This window comes from Hippopotamus amphibius, chromosome 17 (assembly GCF_030028045.1).
Source record: "Hippopotamus amphibius kiboko isolate mHipAmp2 chromosome 17, mHipAmp2.hap2, whole genome shotgun sequence".
NCBI classification, from domain to species: domain Eukaryota; kingdom Metazoa; phylum Chordata; class Mammalia; order Artiodactyla; family Hippopotamidae; genus Hippopotamus; species Hippopotamus amphibius.
The window spans coordinates 14,109,057-14,133,126 of NC_080202.1; the positions used below are offsets into that span (position 1 = coordinate 14,109,057).

Below are 24,070 nucleotides of genomic sequence, written 5' to 3' on the forward strand. Positions count from 1 at the left end.
ATGCCAACAGGGAGGAAAGTGATGGCCCCAGGACCTCAGGTCTCCAGCCAGTCCCTGCTCCACATCCCCATCACTCTGTTCCTGGTCCAGCCTGTGCAAGGTGGCGAAAGCATCTTCTCAGCAGCCCTGCCCCCTAACAGGCTGTGGATTTTCTCTACCTTATATTTTGTAGTCAAAGGCAATGGGATACTGACTGGTAAGATCAATGGAAAATGCTGCCCAAGAACTTCAACAGCATGTGCTTCTACTAAGTCACCAGACCCCTAATACTCAGGGGACCCCCCCCAAAATGCCATGAAGCTGAAGGGACACTGTGAGGCTGGAGGTGGGCACTGGGCTGCAGAGGCCGCCTGCCCTAGAGCCCGAGGGAGCAGCCTCTCTCTCCCCACAGGTAGGCCTGTCGTGAGCCACAGGCTGAGGTCTGGCCACAGCAGGAGTTTAACGAGTCCATCAGAAATACCAAAGGGTAACGTGGTGCCTCTGGGATTTCTCTTCCAGTCTAGCTTAAATGGCACTGCTACACTGATCTCTCCTTAATCAAAATTTTCAAAAAGCTCCAAAGTCCAAAGGGCCAGGTACAAGAACCACAACCTGGTGCTCAAGGCCCTCTGTGATGTGGTGTCACCAGATTACCCAGTCTGCCCTATAGTAAGTACACCATGGACATCCTACTCTGGCCTTTGCCCCGGAATGTCCCAAACCCTCTACCTAAATCCCATCCATTCTGTAAGGCCCTGCTCTAGAGTCACCTCCTCCAGGAAGCCTTCCTGGCTCAAGAGCTCCAAGCCAGAGGCTCCCGTGGATTCAGATTATTCCATCGTATGGCCCTTCACTAAGTGCTGCCTTGAGAAGGATCCAGCGTGGCTCTTCCACACGCTCGCTGCATCGTGCTTTAGTGCATCTCTGGCTGGACAGGGCCAGAGGCGGACAGATCAAGGTTAGCCAGCAATGTCTGACAGGCTGCTTTTAGGAATGAGTCCTAAGGCTTAGCCAAAGAGGTCGGTGATCAAGTGAGCAGTTGGCAGAAAACACTGTGCCAGGGAGAGAACCCCAAGAGTGAGGAAGCAGGAGGTGGAAAGCTGGGAAAGCAGGCAGGTCCAAGCTGAGGAGAGACTTGTACAGATGGCAGGGAACGTACACCAGCAGACGCAGAGCCAGCAGACACAGAGCCGCGGGACGGGCCAGGGCCAGGGCTGGGCTGGGCTGCAGAGGACCCTCGCTGGCCAGAGCTGGGTTCTTTTGTGTGGCTGCCCGGCCGCTGCTTGCCTGGGCACAGGGCCTCTCCAGATCAGCTTTCTGATTCTCAGCCGAGGGCTCCTTGAAGTCTGGGAACTGCATGTGTACTTCTCCCCACACTGCCAGGCCTTAAGAGGCTGAGCCAAATGAATGCATCTCTGAAAAGTCTCCATTCTCTTCCTGCTCACTTGTGGTCACCCGCGTCCTGGCTGTCTGGGCTACACCTAACAACCAGGGCTCCTACCGCTGTAATATTTACATGTTGACAGCTGGAGAATCCGAAAGGAGAGTTCCCTTCTCTGCTCTCTAAAGGCAGACAGAAAACAATCAATTTAATTTTTTTTCCTTTTCTTTTTTTTTTTGGCCACACCACACAGCATGTGGGATCTTAGTTCCCCAACCAGGGCTCAAACCCGCGCCCCACCCCTAAAGTGGAAGCATGGAGTCTTAACCACTGGACTACCAGGGAAGTCCCACAATCAATTTAATTTTCTCGTGCCCTGCCAACGTCCGACAGAAGAGCACCTTCTAGCCTCAGCTGTGTGTCTAAAACTTGTGTGGAATCTTGCAGGGCTTGTGATCTCTCCTTAGAAGACTGCTGTTCTGTGCCCTCCCTGATACCAATGGCCCCGAGAAGCATCTCACAGAACACAGGGAGGGTAGAAACCCCCACCCTCAAACTGGCTATCCATGACATAGACTGTCCTTTGGTAATTTATTACTTTCAGGTGACCTCAGGGCCTTAGCATCGACCACCAAGAACATGACCTCACTGGCCTCTGCATCCAAGAAAGGGCAACTCCCTTCCTCAGAGAGGAAAAGGCTGTGCTTCACTAGAGGACGTGTGCTTGGAAAGAAGATGCCTCCACACAGAGAGGCCGCCTGACCGCGCAGAGCAGCCAAGTGAGACCCAGCACCTACTCTACTCTCCGGGACAATTTCAGTCCTCTGAGCCCTCATACAAAGTGGCTATTTGACCAACACTTTTTAGTTCTTCAAAAGACATCATCCTACTGTAGTTATTTCCCAATGTAAATCTCATCTTGTCCACTCAAGGGCAGCACTGAGATATCCTTCTGGTTTCTTATTCCTCATCAAGCTCAGTGTACAGTATTGGTGGTTGGAGTTGGAGTTCAAGAAATAGACTCCTATGCATTTAAATCTACTCCACCTTTTTTCCAAAATGGATCTGAGGCCACTTAAAAAGGGCCTCTATTTTTTATTGGATTATATAAATATGAAAACACCCCACTGAAAGGAAAGCAAGGAAGGAAGAGAAAACAAAGCTAGCGTCAAAGGCACACAGAGAAATGGTCAGCTTTGCAAAACTGCTAAAGGTGGTTACAGATTCAGCTCTTGAGTTTTCGAGGGGCTAAAGCAAGGAAAGAATTATGGTCTGTGATGAAATCCAAAGTATATGAAAGATGAAAGAAAAAAACAAAAAACAAAAATGCATCTCCAACTGCAAAAGAAGTTCAGTTTTTGCTGGGTGCTATAGGGTAATCTCCTGAACATAAATTCCTACAAGTGGGAGTTTGAAATGAAAGGTTTTATAGATTTTTAAGGCCTCTGGTGTACATCGCCAATTTCTCTCCTTGCAACTTTGTCCTGATTTGGATTCCTACTAGCAGCCTGCTCTCTTCCTTACTTGGATATTATCTTTTTTTGGAAAGTAGAGTTCTTTGCAGATGTGATAGACACAAATTCAGTGTTTTCATCTGTAAATCATGAATGAAAATCATTCTGAATATTTTTCTTATCCATTCTGACTATGCATCAGGTGAATTGCCCACTTCATCTCTTGTACATATTTTCAACTAAATTGTTTGTCTCTCTTTTTGGACTGGTATCTGGAAAAAGCTCTTTTTTCTATGAAGGATATAGATTCTTTGCCATACGTGTTATTAATGTTGTTAGTTGCCTTTCTGTTAGTAAGCTTTTTGACATCCAAAAGTTTATCTTTTTTAGGTTATAAAATCAAATATTTCCTTTTTTCCACCCTAAGTCAGTCAGTTAAATATTAAGTGCCTACTCTGTACTCAATGCTAAAACTGCCCAATTTTACTAAAAAAAAAAAAGTTTCAGTACCTTGCTCAAGGTCAATCAGCAGTAGGGGGGTGAACCTGAGCAAATACTTGTTGAATGAATGAATAAGTGAATTGAGAGACAAGAAGTTTTACTTATCCCCACCAAGTGGCAAATCAACCCTCTGTTTAGTACGACTGGCCTAGGATCATTCCTTACCTCCAGCAATACTGCTGCTACCCCAAGACATACATGGATTAAGTCTCTCTGCAAGCAGAGTGCTGGAAGGAAATACTCCCTGGCCATCTCCTTGAAATTAACCAACCTGGTACCCATCCTTTTGGACCAGTAAACCCTGTCATGTCTCTCCACTTCTGTTTGGAAAGAAAACTGCTTCCATCTTTTTTTATTAATAGGAGGCATAAGGCTCCAGAATTCTCAAAGTATGAATAGACCTGGACTTAATCCCCAAAGTGTGGTCCCTGGACTGGCAGCACTGGCATCACCTGGGGGGGCTTGCCAGAAATGCAGCATCTCGGCCACACCCCAGAGCCACTGAATCCAAATCCGCAGTTTCACAAGATCCCCAGGGAATTCTTATGCACACTTGAAATTGGGAATCACCAATTTTAAATGAAATATTAATTTTTTGAAACTAGCTCCTAACAAAGTCCAATGCTTACTCTAAATGGTGAAGAAAAAAGGTAAAAGAGCCTGATGAGTTCCCCCACAAGCTGTGGAGTTTGTGGGTAGATCTTGATTTGTCTTTTTTTTTTCCACTTCCTATAAACCAAAGAACACTGAGAACTCAAATATTAGCTGTTATCTCTCTAGGGTTACCAGGATCTGGTACCACTGATAGAAAGAGAATGGATTTAACTCTTAACCGGCCACCTAGAAAAAAACCTGGCAGGATGAAGACTGCGAAGGAGGTATTCACATAATGAAGACTAAAAACACAGATTGTCTCACTAGTAATCATTATTTCTGAAAACCACCGGGATTAGTACTTCAAGTCCAAGTTTTTAACACCCAGGAAATCAATTTTCTCACCAAAAAGGCAAAAGCCCCCCAGCCTTCTCTATGATGTTTCAGGAACGGCGAGAAGTATGGGGCCTGCATTATCCTACTAACACTCCCAGCAACTCTTTGGGGCGGGTTTATCGTCCACATTTTGCAGATGAGGAAACTGAGGCTCAAAGGGCCTGAGGTCACTCTCAGGTCTGTCTGACAGACCCTCAGGGTAGGGTTTTGGCCGAGTCATTTGGGCATGTGTTCTCCGCAGCCCAACCACGTCAGAACCCACTAGCCTGGGTGGCGAGCAGTAGCTGTCTCACCCGGACAAGCACTTTTTAAAAAAAAAGTCTTTAATGAGCTATAATCTACATACCATAAAATCCACCGCATATTTTTAAGATGCTGAAGAATGTGAACATTCACGGAAATAAAGATGTTCTTTTCCCTCTAGGAGGAAAGCCAAAGAGGCGGTGAGCCCAGATAAGCAGGATTCCAAGGAGCCCACAAGTCGGCAACGCCTACCTTGGATTCCGTACAGCCGGTTGAGGCGCGACCGCCGGGCCTCGTCAGTGTAAGGGACCGCGAGCCACGGCATCTCACTGAAGTACTGTTTGAACGAGTCTTCTGACCTGCAGAGACACACACAAGGAGACAAAGCTGTGTCGCCCCCCAAGGCACCACCACTGGGTCCTCCCTGCCTTCCACCAAGTTATGTCCGGGGCCCTATAGATGCCAGGGCTTCTCATCATCGTGCTTCTCAGACACCAGGCTGTGGGAGGACACTGTTCTACCCGTTTCAGGGCACACCCCAAAGCAAAGCTCCACACAACAGGTGGACGCCAAAATGAAATGCCAGGCCATTTCAACAGCCCACTTCTCTGCATCCTACCTGTTCAACTCACACTTAACTTTTCCTTTTTCAGCATGGACTGGTCTTACTTTTATAAGGAGCCTAGATGTTCAGATACCACATTCCCCACGATACTTGTAATCTGTGCACATAACAGTGATGTGTACAGCACACTTAACCAAGCATACACTTACGAAACCATGTCTAAGAAAGTCTAGGAGCAATAAATCTAATCAAGTGACCGAAAGCAGGTCAGGGGATCCGTGGGGCTGGAATTTGGGGGAGAGGACTGACTGAGAAGAGGCACGAGGGATCCTTTTAATTGATGGTAATATTCTACGTCTTCACTGTGATGGGATCACAGGTACATACATTAGTCAAAATTCATCGAACTGTATACCTAGAATGTATGCATTTTATTGTATGTGAATTGTACTTCAAAAAAGTTGATTTTTTTTTTTATTATTTACTTATTTATTTATTTTGGCCGTACCCCAGGGATCTCGCAGGATCTTAGTTCCCCGACCAGGGATCAAGCCTGTAGCCTCAACAGTGAAAGTGTGGAGTCCTAACCACTGGACCGCAAGAGAAGTCCTAAAGTTGATGTTTTTTAAAGCTTTAAAATACTGATTCCTCCCCGTGGCATGCCTTCATGCTTACCCTCTCACATGCAGAGCTGGGGCCGGGGGGTGGAGGGTGGGAGGAGAGGGGCAGGGCCCACAGGCCAATGAACCAAGCACGGCATTGCGCAGACGTCAAGGATACGACAGTGCACACAAGGCCCTCAGTGTGTTGGCATCTCAGAGACCCTTCTGTGAATAGCACGCCTGGTGGCTCAGTCTGAACTGGCGCTGGAGTTTTGAGATGAAGGGAGGTCACTGATCAGTAAAGCCGGTGAGAGGGCAAGAAGCAGAGGAGATGGAGGCTAAAAGGCCCTGACGTACTCCAGGAAGAATGTCTGCTTTTCTTCTTTTGAGGAGAGCCCCCAGAAAAAGCACATGGCCAGAGCTAAGAGAAATGATTGCAGAGCCAGCTAAGACAGGTGTCACATTCCATTTGTCTCTGGCTCTTTTCTCTCCATCCTCCCCCCTCCACATCCTTTCACCACCATCCACAAAGCTGAACCAATGAGAAAAAGAAAAAAAAAAACGCCTCCTAATCTCAAATGGCCCAGGCCAGAATTGGGATGTCCCTTAATATTGACAGCACGAACGGGTTTTTCTTGGCTCCCCTTCAGACAATTATGTGAGTAAATATGAAATGTATCTGTCCCTCTGCCAATCATCCCAGATATGTCTTCTCTAATCCCTATCCCCCAAGTTCTAAGCTAAAGAGACAAGGCATGTACAGCAAGAGACATCCACCTGCGGAAAAGGGGAGATGCACCACCACCCTCCCCAGCACGTGTTACCTGTCCGCACTAACGAAGATGATCTCAAATTTCTGGCCCGCCTCCTTGATCTTCCGGTAGGATTCCACCAGGACCCGGGTGAGGCTTCGGCAGGGTGGACACTGAAAGACAGGAGTGGGATCCTGCAGCCTCTCGTTATGGCTTCTCCTTGCCATTTCCCAGCCACATGCAGGCAGAGGCCAGGTCAGCAAGGCCCAAGTGGGATTTGGATCGTGTTTCCAGTTTATGGAAGAGGCAGAAACAAATGTGCCTCCCGTGGTGGTGCGCATCCAGCACAAGCCCCGGCCCACACACACGGATGCCAGCGCAGCAGTTAAAACAAGACCCTGCAGGGACCACGAAGAGCCTCATCCAAATGGTTTTGGAGGACTACCCTTTTTATTTATTTATTTTTTGGGGGGAAGGACCACCCTTTTTTTAATATAAATTTATTTATTTATTTATTTTATTGGCTGTGTTGGGTCTTTTTTGCTGTGTGCGGGCTTTCTTTTTAGTTGCGGTGAGTGGGGGCTACTCTTCGTTGTGGTGCACGGGCTCCTCATTGCTGTGGGTTCTCTTGTTGCGAAGCACAGGCTCTAGGTGCGTGGGCTTCAGTAGTTGCAGCACATGGGCTCAATAGTTGTGACTTACGGGCTCTAAAGCACAGGCTCAACAGTTGTGGCGCACGGGCTTAGTTGCTCCATGGCATGTGGGATCTTCCTGGAGCAGGGATCAAACTGTGTCCCCTGCATTGGCAGGCGGACTCTCAACCACTGCACCACCTAGGAAGCCCCAGGACTACCCTTTTAGGCCAGTCCAAAGAAGTCATTTTCTTGCTGCTAACATCATTCCTAATAATAAGCACTTTCAGCATGCTGGCAATGCAGCGGACACAGAAGGCAAGAATGCCAGGAAATGACACCTGAGCAGTCACACCCCCGGAAGCCAACCCCAGCTGGTCTTGGTGGCGACATCACTGCTCCCTGCTGTCTGGACTAAAGAGGGATCAAACACTTACCCAGTGTGCGGAGAAATAGACTCCCACGTGAGACCCCTCCAGGCTGCTGCTCTCCAGGGACTGCCCATTATTTCTGAGCAAGGGACCTGCAATGACTTCCCTGAAGGGTTTAGGTCCCCAAGGGAATTCCAAACCTGAAACAGGCCACAGACGGAGAGAATGTTAAGACTTCCTCATGGCCTCTGACGCAAGAGGCATCAGGGCTGCAGAGCATGACAACTTTATCACCAGGCAGTATTTGTTACCATATCCACAGGATCCGCAGCTAAAGCAGGAATAAAAGCGGGACTCATCCACAGGCAGAGCCCTACCTACCGTCAAGGCCCAGTGGTTTCTGAACCTGGATGACCACAGGACTCTCCTCCTGGGGTGCTTTCAAAATGTACAGGAGCCCAAGTCACCCACAACCAGCCCCCCACCCGTCTCAGGATCCAGGGGCAAGACTGAAGAGGCATGTCCACAATAAAGCAAAATGACTCCCCAAGTAACTGTGATGATGGGACAGTTGGGGCATCACTGCCCCGCGTATTAACCATGAGTTTGTTCAATTCCAACCCTGGATTCCCGGTGACTCTCGACTCTGCATTTTAGAATCAGCTGGGGAATTTTAAAATATGGTGCTCTTGGGCCCCACCCCCAGAGATTCTGATTCAGCTGGTCTGGGTTAGGGCCCAGGGAACCAAGTGAGATGAGAATTTCAGTCTAGTAAAGGAAAGCGTAAAACCACTCCACCCAGATGGTCGACATTCTGATGACACATAAGCCCCAGGCAGAAAGAGCAAATGATATGCTCCCCATTCAACTGGACAGTGTTTTCTCACAGGGTGGTCCAGGGACCACTGCCTCAAAACTGCCTGGGGTGGGTGGAGGATGGGAGGGAGAAGCACAGCCTGGCTGAAAAAGCAGGTGGCCAAGCCCACCCTGAAACAAATGGATCCAAAAATCTCTGGGGGTGGAGCTGGGGAAGCTGGGTTTTTAACAAGCTGCAGAGTGAGGAGTGTGTGTGTGTGTGTATGTGTGTGTGTGTGTGTGTTTACATTTCAGAAGGTAAAGACTTGGTTCCACCTGCCCTGGTTTTTACTGAGGGCAATTCTCCGAAGCGGGTGCAATTTTTACTGGGAAAATTTATGACCAGGGTTGACTCCTCTAATTCGATCAGTAAGTGTGGGACAGAAGATCTTACAACCCTTTTATGACTTTGGTGCACGGGAGTGGGGCTGGGGGTGGGGGTGAAGAAACAGGCCCTGGACAGCCTCTGAGCAGGGTGATGAGACCCACCGAGGCATGGCCATCCACCTGGCTGGTCAGCAAGACCAAGGCTTAGGACTTGGGTAGCATCAAGAACGGAGGGCCCCTCACCGCTAGGCCAGGAGAGCAACACAGAAACTGTGACTTTGCTATGCTAATATTTTAAAGAGGAAAAAACCGCAAACCATGCAGCGTGCCTCTGACTGTGAAGGTGACAGCTGCTGCTGAAACAGCACCTGGAGTCAGAATCCCAGAAGCTGCTTCTCAACAGCCTCCTCAGCCCTCGAAGCTAAACTTCCTTTTTCAGATTCCATCTCCTTTGGCCCATGAATTAAAGCCCCCACGAGGGACATTCTGATCTCTGTAAAAATCTTAACCATGACCTGGAGAATACTATAATTTCATCAAGACAATATTCTCTAGCCAAATAAACCCACACTCATATATTTCCATTATATGCTCTCTACCAACAGGGAGGAGGGCGGGGCAGGGGGACAGTGTAGGGCATCCAGGGGGACACGGCAAGGTCTTACCTTCTGGGTCATCGCGGATGACCAGCAGCCCGTTCCTACACACAACCTTCCCGGTGGTGGCGTCTAAGAATATTAGTGATGGAATGTTGGAAATTCGATATTTGTTCCAAAGTTTAAGCTGTAAGAAGAAAAGTAAAAGAAGGTGGCTAAGTCCAAACCAGATTAACTGCAGAGTTCTTTTGAGCCTCTTGAGCCTGAGGGGCGCACAAGCTGGAAAACACAGAAGTACAGATTAAATGAATTACTGATGGAAAGCAGGGCTGGCTGGGCAAAAGGGACAAGAGAAGCTACAGCCCTACTTGTCCCTGCGGTCTGAGACACTGGAAGGGACCCCGAGTCTGAGGCACAGAAGCCACAGCAGAGGCCGACGGAGGACCACACTTGTTCTAGGTGAGCTTTTCTCCCTGCCCGCCCTGGGTACTGTCTCTAAGAAGCGCAAGGATGAAGATGGATCAGGCGTCTTTCAAACACAATCAGACCTCCGCCAGGTGATTAAGGCAGGAAGGGAGGCTTTCTATTGGTGCCTCTCCACCCTATCAGCAGGCAGGTGCTCTGCTGTGTCCCCTTGGCCCCAAGGGAGAAGAGACAAGGGCATCCAACAGACGACCAAGAGTTGAAATTGGCCCCTCTCCCCACCTTGCCAGGTCCCTGCACCGGAATATCGGTAGTCGCTATAAGCAGGTGCCGCTCAGCCTGCAAACACTAGGGAAGCACGATCCTCAGCCGGCCCCAAGCCTCCGCTCCCTGTGCCACTCAAAACAATCCCTGGTCCTTGGCAGTTTCCTGCGGTCGGCTGTGCCAGCTGTCAGTGGACCAGGGTCTCAGAGGGCTGAGGCCTAGAGAGTGTGAAGGTGACGGCCCAGGGCTAGGAGCCCAGTGTGTCCTGCCTCCTTTGTAAGCTCCTGGCCGTCAGGTAGGCTGCCGGGTGCTCTGGAACTGAACTGCCAAGGCCAGAAAGTGATGTAATGAAATGAAACGTTGAACTACCAACGCACCTCCAGAAAAGAAAGAAACAAGGGAGATCACAGGATGGCCCACTGGTGATTCAGCTGTGGGCACTGGCAGAGTAGGGTACGGAGGTGTCGAGGGAAACGGGCATCAGAAGTCCAACTGCATACAGCAGAGGGAAAGCCATGTGTGGCTGTGATGTTTTTAAGTCAATCCCAAGCAGCCAGGGAGTCAGGCAGGGTGTCTGCCAAGAAATGTGAGGCTGCCCCTGCCCATGGAGACCTGGGTCTTGGCAAGAGGGGTTGTGGGACCCCCACCTCTCACTGGGTATGCCCCCCTTAGTGCTGCATGTTTTTCCCAGCCCCACATTTCCAATGGGCTCCTCAAACCAGCCAGGACCTCAGATCAAGGGCCACTCTGCACATAAAGTTTTCGTTGACCGATTTTGCACCATTCCCAAGAAACTTGATACAGGATTCAGATCAAGCATTCTTAAGAGGTTCAACAACAGAACAAGACCATCCTACTGCTGGGATTAGCTCTACAAGTTTGCTGGCACCAGGATCCATCCAGAAATTTAAAAAAAGAAAAAAAAAGAGTTGTGGGGTGGGGAGGGATTAAGATTATCAGATTTTTATGATTTAAAAAGTAACTATTGAGGGGGAAAAGTAAGTATTGGGAAAAATGGGAAACATAGCAAACCACAAAGATTGAGATAAAAAATCACCCATGACTCATCACGTATGAAAGCTTAGACAATTTTATATTCCACCAACAGCAAATGAGAGCACCCTGGTACTCTCACCAGCATTAGCACTACCATTAGTTTTCCCAATTTGGTAGGAAAAAATGATGCTCATCTTTCTTTTACTTACTGATGTTTAGGAGATATATGTCTGTCTCACTGTTATAAATACACTGTTTCTCCCAAGATGTGTTTTACAAGTGGTAAGTGTGGCAACTCATTCAACAGATATTAAGTGATCACCTACTATGTGCCAGCCCTGGTCTAAGCACAAGGGATACAAGAAAGAACAAGGCAGATGAAGTCACTCCCTTTGCAGAGTTTCTATTCTAGTGGGAGAGACAGACAAAATAAGCAAGAACATATAGAGAAAAAGAATTTCAGACACTTATAAGTAACAAAAGGAAGCCAGAACAGGGTAAGAATGAAGGCACACTGAGGGCTATGGTACACTTTTTAGCGAGTGCTCTGGAAGGCATCTTTGAAGAAATGACATTTGAGCACAGACTCCAATAATGACATGAAACAAGTCATGGGCACGTGGGGGGAGGCTGAATGGGGAAGGAGAGAGTGGACACAGCCAGACAGTTGGAGGGGCGGGGCCACGATGAGGTCAGAGGGCACTCCTGGACTGGATCTTGAAGGTCCTGCAGACTTGTAAAAATACGGAATTTTATTCTAAGCATACAGTCAGCCCTCTGAATCTACAGGTTCCACATCTGTAGATTCGACTAAGCGCAGATCAAAAATATTCGGAAAAAAAAAATCCAGAAAGTTCCAAAAAGCAAAGCTTGAACTTGCCAAGTTCAGGCATCTATTTTACATACCATTTACACTGCATGCATAACTAATTACATTATATGTACACTGTATTAAGTGTTGTAAGCAATCTAGAGATGATTTAAAGTGTACAGGAGGATGTGCGTAGGTTATATGCTGTTTTTTTAAATTAATTTATTTTTTTTTTAGGCTGAGAGTGTGTTACTTTAATAAAAAGTTATGATCCTAAATGCATATTACTTAGTGAAAGAAGCCAGTCTGAAAAGGCTACATACTATATGATTCTAACAATATGATACTCTTTTTTTTTCCCCTCATTTTATTTATTTTTTTGAGGTACACCAAGTTCAATCATCTGTATTTATACACATATCCCCTTATTCCCTCCCTCCCTCGACTCCCCTCACCCTCCCCGTCCCAGTCCTCTAAGGCATCATCCATCCTCGAGTTGAACCCCCTTTGTTATACAGCAACTTCCCACTGGCTATTTTACAGATGGTAGTATATATTTTTTTTAATTTTTAAAAATTAAAAAAATTTTTTGGCCACATGGCCTATGGGATCTTAGTTCCCTGACCAAGGATCGAACCCACACCCCTTGCACTGGAAGCACGGAGTCTTAACCACTGGACCGCCAGGGAAGTCCCTGTGCTATTTTATATAAGGGACTTGAGCATCCATGGATTTTGGTATCTGTGAGGATCCTGGAGCCAATCCCTGTGGATACCAAAGGCCAACTGTCATAGGAAGCTGCTGAGGGCTAGTGGGGAGTGGTACACAGTCTGACTTACCTTTTAAAAGGTTACTATGGCTGCTGTGAAGGAACAGACTGCAGGGGAAGACCAACTGGGGAGGCCACTGCCAACGGCCCAGGCAGGAGCTGAGAGCAGTGGCAAGGACCTAGGTTGTAGCAGCAGAGAAAGTGAGGACACGATGGTATATTTTGAAGACAGTCAATAGGGTAGGTTGACACATGGATGTAGGGAAGGTGTGAGGGAAAGAAGAAGGTCAAGGAGGTACTGTACTGTGGTTTGGAGGCTTGAGCAAAAGTGTGTCAAGGAGTTCCAGTAACCATGATGAGCAATAGTGGAGGAGGAGGAAGAGGTTTGAGAGGGAAAAATCAAGAATGGACAGGTCATTTGAGGTGCCTATTAGACATGGAAGTGGAGATTTTAAGTAGACACCTGGTTTATAAATTCAGACTGGGGGGTGGAGGGTATGAGATATAAATCAGGGATCTTCAGTGCCTAGTTGCTGTTAGGGGTCATGGGCCTGGGTGAGGTCATCCAAGGAGAGGACACGGCTGCAGAGGAAAAGGGACCCCAGGGGAGAGTCAGGGAGCACCCACAGCAGACTGAGGAGTGATGAGTGACACAGGAAAACAGGGAGACTCCAGTGTCCCAACAGACAGGTGAGGAAAGTGTTCTGGAGAGGAGAACATAGGCCACTGTGTCAAATGCCACTGAGACATTGAATAAGATGAGGACAGAGAACTGACCAGTGGATGTGGCACCAACAGTCATATACGACCTTGGTGGCATCGGGGAGGAGTCAGTGCAGGGGTGAAACTGACAGGCACACTGGAATGAAGAGGGAAGGACGGGGCACAGCTCTGTGCAGCACACATGCCTACAATGGGCCTGGGACCCAGACAAGTCCAAGTCCTCCCACCACACGTGAAACATCACGAGAAGAATAACGGAAAGAAGAAAAGTTATAAAAAGAGGAGAAAATGGCAGATAAGGGGCTGAGGCAGTGACCACACATAATTCTCTTTAAGAGTTTTGCTGTAAAGGGAGCAAAGAAACAGGATTGTAGCTGGAAAAACACATGGTGAGGTCAGATGGAGGATATTTTAAAGATGGGAGATACTGTAACATATGCAACTGGGAATAATCCAGAAGAGAAAGAAAAAAACTGACGAAAAGGGAAAGTGTAGAAGCAAAGTCCTTGAACAGGCATAGAGATGAGATCTAGATCACAAATGGAAAGGTGGAGTTGTAAAAACAGCTAATTTTTAAGCATACAGTCACTCCTAGGTATCTACGGGGCACTGGTTTCCAGGACCTGCTGCAAAGACCCAAATCTGGGAATGCTCAAGTCCCAGAGGTGGCCCTCCATCTCCTCGGTTCCACATCTGCAGATTCAGCCATCCACAGATAGTGCAGTACTACAGTATTCACTATCAGAAAAAAAAAACAAAAAAACAAAAAAAACCACGGTGTATAAGTGACCCACACAGTTAAAACCCATGCTATTCAAGGGCCAACTATACACTCTTCAAAGTAGTTTTTGGTCTGAATAGAAAATCATGCCATTTGCAAATAATTTTTCAATATTTATACCACTTACTTCCTTTTCTTATAGAACTATACTGGCTAGAATTTCCAGAACAATATTAAGTAGCAAGCATCCTTATCTTCTACCTGACTGTGATGGATATCTGTAATATTTTACTATCATATGTAATATTAGCCATGCGGTTGAGACAGATATCTTTTAACATGTTAAACAAAACAGTCTTGAATGTTATTCAGCCTTAAAAGGAAGGATATGCTACAATAAGGATGAACACGGTGGACATATGCTAAGTGAAATGAGCCAGTCACAGACAGACAAAGACTGTATGATTCCACTTAAGTGAGGTATTTCACAGAATAGTCAAAATCATGAAGACAGAAATTGTAATGGTAGTTGTCAAGTGGTTGGGCGATGAGAGAAAGAGTTACTATTTAATGGGCACAGAATTTCAGTTTTACAGACATGAAAAGAGTTATGCGGATAGATGGTGGTGATGGCTGCACAACAACATGAATATTTAATACCCACTGCAAAGTACACTTAAAAATAGTTAGGATGGTAAATTTTATGTGACGTATATTTTACTGCAATTAAAAATAAACTGCCTTCCTTAACTTTTTGAACAAAAGTTTTGTCAGGAATGGATGGTCACTTTAAGGTTATTCTTTTGACCTGTTGTGGTATATTTCATTAGTAACCACTCTAAGGTTAAACCATCCTTGCCTTCATAGAAGAAATCTCTGGTCACACGTACTGTTAAGGGATCACTATAATCATATCTCCCCAGGGACTTGGGACTCCCACAAGCAAATGGCATCATGTAACAATACTCTCTTTTTGGTAGCTAGTCTTTTTCCTAAAGGAAAGTGCAGCCTGTGAGCTTTAAATATAAAGATGGCAGATGCAGTGTGATTGTAATAGAGCAGTTTGAACGTAGGCACCATATTATACTTGAAACATAAGCATGTGATTGGCTTTTTGGCTAGATATTGTTCAAGGAATGGAGGCTTCTGGTACCTGGGCAACCTAGCCCCTAAATGCTGGGCCACTCGCTGTGAGTCAGGACCATTTCCCAGTTGATGTCATAAAAGGAGGACCCAGGGGTAGGCTGGCCTGCTTAGTATCTTTTAAGACTCTAAAAGATAGAGGTCTGTCCCCTCCCACTTGACAGATAAGGAAGAAAGAATTCCATTTTTTCTAGGTCCCTTGTGTAGGCGGAAGGACTATAACACCCACCCCTTGTCCTACTGCAAATCACCACAGATATTTCTTTTCTCCCAATATCCTCCTTAGAGAAGGAAGAAACTGTAACCCCTATGACCCTGATCCTCCTCCCTCCCTAGAGATCCTCCCCCTTTCTTTCCCACTGGATCTCAAGGAAGACAGGAGGTCGTGGCTTGTGTTTTGTCCATTGTTGTTAGACCTTGTTTCCAAGTAAAGGCCCACCGGGTTAGTGGGAAAAAATTATGTTTCTAGACTCACATCTGACACTTAAAAGTTGATCCTTTTGTAGACTAACATATCATGGCCTAATTTTATATGACAGTAATTTATTTAGGAACATATGTCATCCATCGGTGATCTATAGATTTGCTTGGGACTATCTGTCTCAGGTTTTAGCATCCTGATTACTCTGCTCTGAAACTGTGCAGAAAGCACAGGAATGATCATTCTAAATGTGTCGATTTTGATACCTGAATCAGAAAGGGAACCTTATGTTAAAAAAGTCACACAGGTCCACTTTGATGATTCTTTTACGCCAACTGGAAATGAGCTTAAAGACACGATCACCAAGATTCACCTCTGTGCCTCTTCAAGTGTGGGTGACAACTCAAGTCCCCTAAAGGTTTTTAAAAAGGCCTCTTAAAACATTGGTTTCATAACCATTTTGGGGTCACGGACACTTTTGATGATAAAAGCTACATACAGATCCTTTCCCTAGAGGAAAATACACATACACAAAATAGTCTGTGTGTAATTTCACAGAGTTCGTGAATTCTTTGAAGGCTGTTATTGAACCTGTCTGATTCCAAGAGGTCTAGGGACCCCAGAAAAAGACCCCCTTCTTTTAAAAGTTTACTTTAATACATGGCTTAACCTTGATTCAACTGGAAGAACTATGATATTGCCCCATCTTTACTCTTGTCGTGAAAAATTTCCTCTAATAAAAATTAGCATTTGCCTAAACTCTAGGATGATGCAATGGTGAGGAGTAGGAGGTTAAGATCTCACTATATGCAGCTGCCCTCTTCCTGAACTTACTCAGAGCGGGGTACTGCCGGTGGTCTCTGATTCACCCCTTTGTCTTCAAGATGGTAAAGAGCAGAACCATCCCGGACAGAGCACTAACATCACTTATTTTTTAAGGATCCCTAAGAAATGAGTTCATAGTCTTCCTTGGTATGATATCAGAGCATTTAACCAGAGTCAGGAGTATAAGTGCTTCCATGTTATCTCAAAGTTCTTGGGAGGAAGTAACGGTGGTGGAGGATGCAAACGGGCTTCGGAGGGCCTGGGTTTCTATCCTGGCCCTGATGTCTCAGTCGATGTCCGTAGGTGACATGGTCCCAGACCTTGGGCAGGTCACATCTGCTGGCCTAGCATGGTCATACCTACATCACAGGAAGAAAATGGAACTTAAGCGACGTAACGTGTGTGGAGACGCTCTGAAAACTAAAGCATTACACACGGGACACATTGTTAATATCTGAATCAAATTCATGCTTATTTCCCCCTTGTCTTGTCAGCATCCTTTTCAAGAAACATTTTCCTGTCAACTCTATTTTAAAATTAATCAATCAACTGCATAGTAGGCTGCATATAAAACTCCTCAGAAAATGGGGATTTCCATCTGCAGCAAGGGGCCTTTTTGCCATAAACACCTTCCGCAAAACACATACATATTTGGGGGCCAGTTTCATCTGTTTTGTTTGCCTTTTTCTCCCCTCTTTCTTTCTTCCTCCCACCTCCCATTTTGGATTTCCAGATTTTAAAAGGGCATCTGGATTTTTTTTTTTTTAAACTGACTCTGTGGATTTTGCTTTTCTCTCTTTTTAAGAGAACTCTGACCTCACATCTGATTCTGGCTTGGAAGTGTGAAATACCGTACAGCCTGCTACAAAGAAGCACAGGAGGGAGAGGAGCTGAACCAGGCGGTTCCTATCCCAGTGCCTGGAACCGGGAGGTGGATTGAAGGCAAGAGCTCCTTCCAGGTCACCGGGACAGAAAAGGCTAACAGCTGCTAAACAGGCTCATCAGAAGGGCGCTGCTGACCGGCACTGCTGCAGCTGGGAGAGACCCGGTGACTCTTACATCCAGTGCCTGTTCCCTCTCCAGTGGCCATCCTGGCACAACGTCCACCCAGAGTGCCTTTTGATGCCACATCCCACCTCCTTTCATAGCTACCCAGAGGCCAGGCAACTCTGAGAGAATGGGTCCCAGCAAACACCCCAAAAAGCCTAGAATTCAGAAGCAAGGCAGCAAAGATGAAATGGACAAAAAGAAAGAGGAGACAACATTAGCTGAACTTGGCCAAAAGCAAAAAAGGATGACAAACTGGGCTATCGGGTGACTTAAAAGTTCCTATTCCTCAGCCTGGCGGCTGGTTCTGGTTAGCAATCGCAAGGCTGCGGTTGGAGCGATCATCCCAGGAATGCCAGCCAGAAACGCTTTCACGCTGACCCACGAAGCAACGAAGCAAATATCAAAAGGGACGGGGCTGGGAGCTGGTAAACTGTAAAAACAGAGCCTCTGAAGCTGAGCTCATGTGAAACCCTGGCGGATTAGTCAGCAGCCACACACGCCACGGGGAAACGCAGCCTGGCGATTTCTGAGAAGCCCAGCTCCTGAGGGTGACACAGAATCTGCCTCTCATTCTGAGGACTGGGTCTTGCGCTTGACTGGGGGTCTAAGTTTTTATTTCTCAACAGCTGCTGCAAATCTGTGGGATCAAGCCAAAGCTAACAGATGTAGGATTAATCAGCCAGCTCCTTGGCAAGGTCAGCCGGAACCTTCTCAGGCAGACCTTACCCCGGCCCTTCCGCCTAAGGCTGACCACGGTCAACACCATCCTTTCTGTAAGCAGCATGTGAAAACAGATCCTCAAAAGTGTCCCCACCCTTCCTAACCAAACATGACCAAAGCCGATTACCTATGCAGTGTGAGAGGGACATCCCCCCATCGCACTGTCCATGTCACGTATGCACTAGAGGTTACTCAGCACAGGCTCTGGAGCCCAGGTCTAACTCTGCTAGTTGGTGACCTCAGGCAAGCTACCTAACTCCTCTCTTCGTTTTCTCACTTGCAAGATAGAGATGACAGTATCTACACTTCACTGGGCTGTTGTGAAGATTAGATGTGTCACATAAAGTGCTTAGAATAGGGCCTGGGACTTTCCTGGCTGTCCAGTGGTTAGGACTCCGAGCTTCCATTGCAGGGGGTGCAGGTTCGATCCCTGGTTGGCAAACTAAGATCTCACATGCCACGTGGCAGAGCCAAAAAAAAAAAAAGAATAGGGCCTGACCCAGATTAGGTACTATATAAGTGTTAGCTGCAATTATTAATATCAATTGTTGTTGTTACTGTTATTCTAGACCCATTCTAAATGTTGCAGCAGGACTTTGTCCTCATAGCCCCAGAGTTAAGACCAAGCCTTGCTTCTGAGGCAGGAGTCCCAGTGTGTGATTTGGCCCAAGACTGCAATTTCCCAGCCTGGTACAGCGGTTGGCTAAGTACAGTGCTTGGCACACGTTGTGTGTTCAGCAAACCATGGTGAGCAAATGGAGGAATGAATGAATGAATGGAAGGAAGGAAGGGAGGGAGAGAGGAAACACTGTTGACAGATCAGTGAGACTGGATGCCCAGCTACACAATCAAGTTCAGCCATTTAAAGGGCTTCTTGATGACCAAGACTCTTCCTTGTTCCTCGGAATACTTGGGGGCCCAGAAGGCTCTTTAAACTGTAGAATAAATTACCCAAAACAAGTGCTAGTGGAATTAGAGCTCTTCTCCCTTTATCTAACAGTGCCTCTGATCCCCTCCCTTCTCCAGCTCTTTCTCTTCCTGGAGCCAACACAGAGAATGGACCAGAGAGATCAAGGAAGAGGTGCAGGTGGGCTGGGCCGGGCTGACTGGAACCTGCACCAGCTTATGAGAAATCAAAGCCCTCCCCGTGGATGCAGCTCTGAAGCTAGATTAACAACCAATTCCCCCTTCACTACAGCTGGTTCAGAAAGAGGACCTGTGGTCTAAGGGTCGTAGAGCATGAGGTTTACAAAATAACATGTCCACGCTGCTTCCTGAAGACAAAGACACCAGGCATGAAATACACCACACATTCTCCTTCTGGGTCCATCTCTGCTACTCCAGGCTCAAGAAAAAGACAAGACTGGATAGAAGAGATGTTATAATACTTTTACTCTTCATTTCTCCATATCTCAGAATAATAAATTTTCTAGCTGATTTGCAGCTGACCTAGCTGGGCTGCGCAAATCCAACAGAGATTCATCAGGTGTGATTCACCCACAACACTCATCAAAGTGCTGCAGGGGACAGGAAGAAACCTTACGGTTTAGAAGTGGAAAATGGTAAAAAAGGTCAATGTTATATCTATCTTACCACACACACAAAAGTGGAGCTACAATTACTTCTGTGCAGGCACAGCATGTAGCAACTGCCAGGAAAAGTGAGCAAAAAGGGCCAGAAGGAAGCCTGGCTCCATCCTAGTTTAGTGAACGCGCCAGCAATGGCTCTGTGTGTTCACTTACTGTTTCAAACGCTCTCCATGAAACCACTGTGATTCCAAGCAGGGGCGGCCCCAAGAACCAACGGCTCAGGCTGAGTTTGGTCCTTGTTGGTCACTCAAATCTTTAGTCAGTAACTACTTCTGTCTATCAAAGGGCAGTATGGTGTAGGAAAAGTGGTTAAGAACATGGTTCTGGAGCCAGATTGCCTGGATTCAAATCCCAACTCTGCTACATCCCTGCTGGGTGACCTGGGGCAAGTTACTTCACCTCTCTGAGCCTCTGTTTCCTCAATGAGTACAGTAAGGATAATAACTATACCTGCTCATATTGTTGCTGTAAGAATGAATTGGATTAATATACATATGAGGCTTAGAACACTGCTTGGTACACAGTGTTCAGAAAGGATGTCAGAAAGGATGATGAGGGCTGAAGAGGACATTGCCCTTTCTTCTTGGCCCTAAGTGGGAAAATGTGCTGACCTCTCTAACCCCCGTTAAACACCCATGTCAGCTGCAGGTTACATTCTAGTGAAGGGGGCTGGGGGAAATGACTTCTTAGGCCTTGTGTCAATTTGGGACATCTGCAGACAGAGGAACCAGGTCAGGAGACAAGCCCACAGAGTAAGTGCCGGGTACTCCCAGCCTGGTGCTGTGGGGCTCTGCTAAGTTCTTAAGAGCCTCACTCTGCTCTGCAAGATATTCTTTTACAACAGAAATCACTTCGCTGCTAGTATGAGATGGAGGATCTGACATGCTACTTCCTTTCATCTCTTTATCCAAGAGATGTCTGTCCTCGTCGGCAGCCAGCCTTCCAGCACACGCCTCACCTGCTGACAGCAAGCTCTGCTTCCGTCTTAACTTGTGGCTCCAAAGTGCTGTCGAAGCCCTGCCAGTTCCCAGGATGAGGGGCACATACTATGCTTCTATGAGGTCCAACCCAGAGCCACCACTGTCCCTTCATCCTTCCCCTGAGCGGATCGCTGTGTTCTGGTGACCCCCAAACTTCACTGCATCAACGCAGGAGGGAAGCACAGGTAGCAGCTGAGAGCACAGGCTCTGGGGGCAGATGGCCTGGGTCTGAATCCCAGCTCTGCCCCTCGGGCAAATTACACAGCTGCCCCAAGCCTCACTTTCTTCAATGGCAAAATGGTCCCATGGTACCTACCCCCTAGGGTTACCGTGAGGATAGATAATACGTATGATGTGCTTAGAACTGTCCCTGGCGCACAGTAAACACTCACATGAGAACGTTTCTCATGTGTGTCCTTCCAGATTCTAGAATCTGATGAAAGCTTCCTGATGAAAGCCCATTTAGGACAACGGGCCCTGCACATAATCGAACTGCAAGAGCACTTAATAAGCAGTTTCATTACTATATATAAATTAGACAACCAACAAGGACCTACTGTGTAGCATAGGGAACTATACTCAATATTTTGTAATAACCTATAAGGGAAAAGAATATGAAAAAGAATATATATGTGTATATCACTGAATTACTTTGCTGTGCACCTGGAATTAACACAAGTATACTTCAATAAAAAAAAAATTCCTAATGAAAAGAGCAGTGTTTAACAATAGCGATCCAGACACCACAGGGCTGCGGTCCCTGTCAGGCCTGGAACCCAGAATAATCCACACAAATAAATACAGAATAGATTACAAGAGGCCTCCTGCCAGAAGGTAAGCAGATGGGCTCTGACGAAGGAAGGGAGAGCAGAGACGGCTCTGCTTCCCCAGCAGCAGCTCTGGGAGGGGCGAAAGCTCCACCTCTTCGTGGAAATGCAGATACTTTCCAGCCGAGCATCCTGCCTGTGGATCCTTCTTTCTCCTAACAGGGGTGTGGCAGAACAGCTAAGAAATGGCCACTAATTCTAACCACGACCACCCGAGACAAAAGGGGCTGATGGTGTCCATGCCAGTGGACACGAGAAGGCAAAACACTTAAAAAGTGGTGTTTCACGTGGCTCGGAGGCCTGGGCCTGGCTGCCAGCACCGGCAGTGGGCTGCAGCTTTGTGACTCTGGTGACAAAGCCAGGGTGGGCTGCCCTGAAAGAGGCTGCATCCCATGCAACCAGCAGTCCAGAAGGAGCCGCCACGCTCTGAGACACAGTGGCCGCCACCTCTGTCTGCTTCCCTCTTTCCTTCCTGGGAGTCACTCACCAGGCAACTTTGCTACTAAACATCCTTTCAGAAAACTGCACCTTCAGACTGGCTTCCATCAACAACAAGAATAAACTAATGAGATAAGAAATGATGCCCACAAATATAAGATAAAAAAAGTAAATGTTTTCTTCTCATCCTTTCCAAAGGGCTGAAATGCAAAATATTTCTTGATTTTTTTTTTTTTTCTTTTGGCCATGCTGCACAACATTCAGGATCTTAGTTCCCCAACCAGTGATCGAACCCACGCCCTCTGCAGTGGCAGTGTGGGGTCTTAACCACTGGACCGCCAGGGAAGTCTGCAAAATATTTCTTAATCCCTCTCACTCACCTTGGGCTTGGAGAGTGCTGTTCCCTGAACATTGGGAAGCTGGTCCCATTTGCAACACCGATTAAAGAGGTGCACTGACAAGGCCACACAACTTCCTGCCCTAATGACTCAACAGGCCAGGAGATGAGCAGTTGCTGGGAGCACAGAGGGACATATGGCTGCCAAGCTCTTTCCGGCCGACACCACAGATGGAGGAGACGCTGCTCCGCTTCCCCGTGCTGCAGTTTTCACAAGCTGACAGAGGGATTTCCTAAAGCCCCATCTGGTACAAAGGCCTCTGCTGGGCAGAGTGGTTTGGAACAGTAAGGGGATGGCTAGGAATAACAGATGCCATGGGGAAAGAAGAACTAAAGAAGGGTCTGGGAGTTTTCAGAGGACAAGGACCCAGAACCGGTCTGGAATGGGAGAGACCACGTCCCAGCTCCCGAGGCACTCGCTGCTGGGGGGATAGGGTTTCTGTGGCTTGTGTCACTGTGGATCCTTCTGCTGACATCATCGGGAAGGTCTGCCCACATTCACCCTAAGCAGTGCGTTCCTACTGGGCTCTAGGGTCTGCCACCTCCTTTGAGAGACATGTCACCATACAAGTTCAACCCAGAATGTTTAAGTTCATACCAAAGAGAAATAAATTCTGAGGGTCTGCACCCCAGGTTTTTACAGGACCCATAAGGTTAAAACAAACCAAAAAGGGAAGAAAGGACCCCTAGGAATAAGGACTCCGGGGAAGGAAGACCGCCGTTCCCCGTAGAGCTGGGGATTCTGCGGGAGGGAGCTGCTTGTTAAAGCAGAGCGATCTCCCACCTTCCCCCTCCTGAGCCAGAAGATGGTGGATGCCGTCAATTCACCCCGACCCATCCATCCCTCGTGGTTCAATACAAAATGTAAGGCCATCAAATTTGGGACCTGGCTATAGCTGATAAGGGGACTTTTGCCCCCCCCTCCAAAAGCCACTAAAGTTTTGTTTTAAATTTTTCAAAAATAAAAAAACAGGGAATTCCCTGGCTGTCCAGTGGTTAGGACTCTGCACTTCCACTGCAAGGGGCACGTGGCACAGCCAAATAAGCAAATAGATAAAGTTAAAATCCATGCTAAGAAACCTTCATCTGAAAACAGACCTTCCCCTAGGAGACAGCGTTAGCGCAGGTTCCCGAGGGAAGACAACAGAGCTCCCCCAGCCTCCTCAGTTCTGGGGGGGCTGACAAGCCATGACCTTGGAGCTCCAGGCTCTGATTTTCTTCTGACTATCACACTCAGCTCTTGAATGATGTGCCCAGCATGGACTTACTGCACACGATAGAACCCCTAGGGCCAGGTACCACAGTGAAAAGATCCAATGAGAAAGAGAGGAGATTTCACAAACTATGGGGACAGGGGAAGTTAAAGATGTGACGTGACCCAGCAAGTCAATAACAAAAGGGAGTTCCACCCTTCCAGAATCCTACTGTGTTCATCCTTCCAGGGCTCAAAACCAAAGACCATCTTGTGTCTCCTCCACCTGACGAGTCCCTCCAGGGGACTGAATCTTACGCTGCTTTTGCATCTCCAGTGCTGTGCACCTGGTAGGTACTCAATACATCACGATGAGGATGACAACAGTGATGTTCAGGCCAAGAAAGTACGTTTACTAGCTTCTCACATTTGACTCTACAGATGCAGCATGAAAAAGAAGCAAGCTGCTTTTTCGTTCTCACACATCCATCATGGCTCCTAAACAGCTACTAAATAAGTTGTTATTCAAAAAA

General features: G+C 47.1%; 1 protein-coding gene across 1 annotated transcript in view; it reads right to left on the reverse strand.

Moving 5' to 3' along the window:
• NXN (nucleoredoxin) overlaps positions 1–24,070 on the reverse strand; it is a 145,009-nt gene that overhangs the window by 13,560 nt on the left and 107,379 nt on the right. The window contains exons 2-5 of the mRNA XM_057715918.1: positions 9,318–9,435; positions 7,537–7,670; positions 6,540–6,640; positions 4,801–4,907 (exon numbers count right to left, since the gene is read on the reverse strand). Coding sequence (XP_057571901.1) covers positions 4,801–4,907; positions 6,540–6,640; positions 7,537–7,670; positions 9,318–9,435 — 460 coding nt within the window. The remainder of the gene's footprint in view (positions 1–4,800; positions 4,908–6,539; positions 6,641–7,536; positions 7,671–9,317; positions 9,436–24,070) is intronic.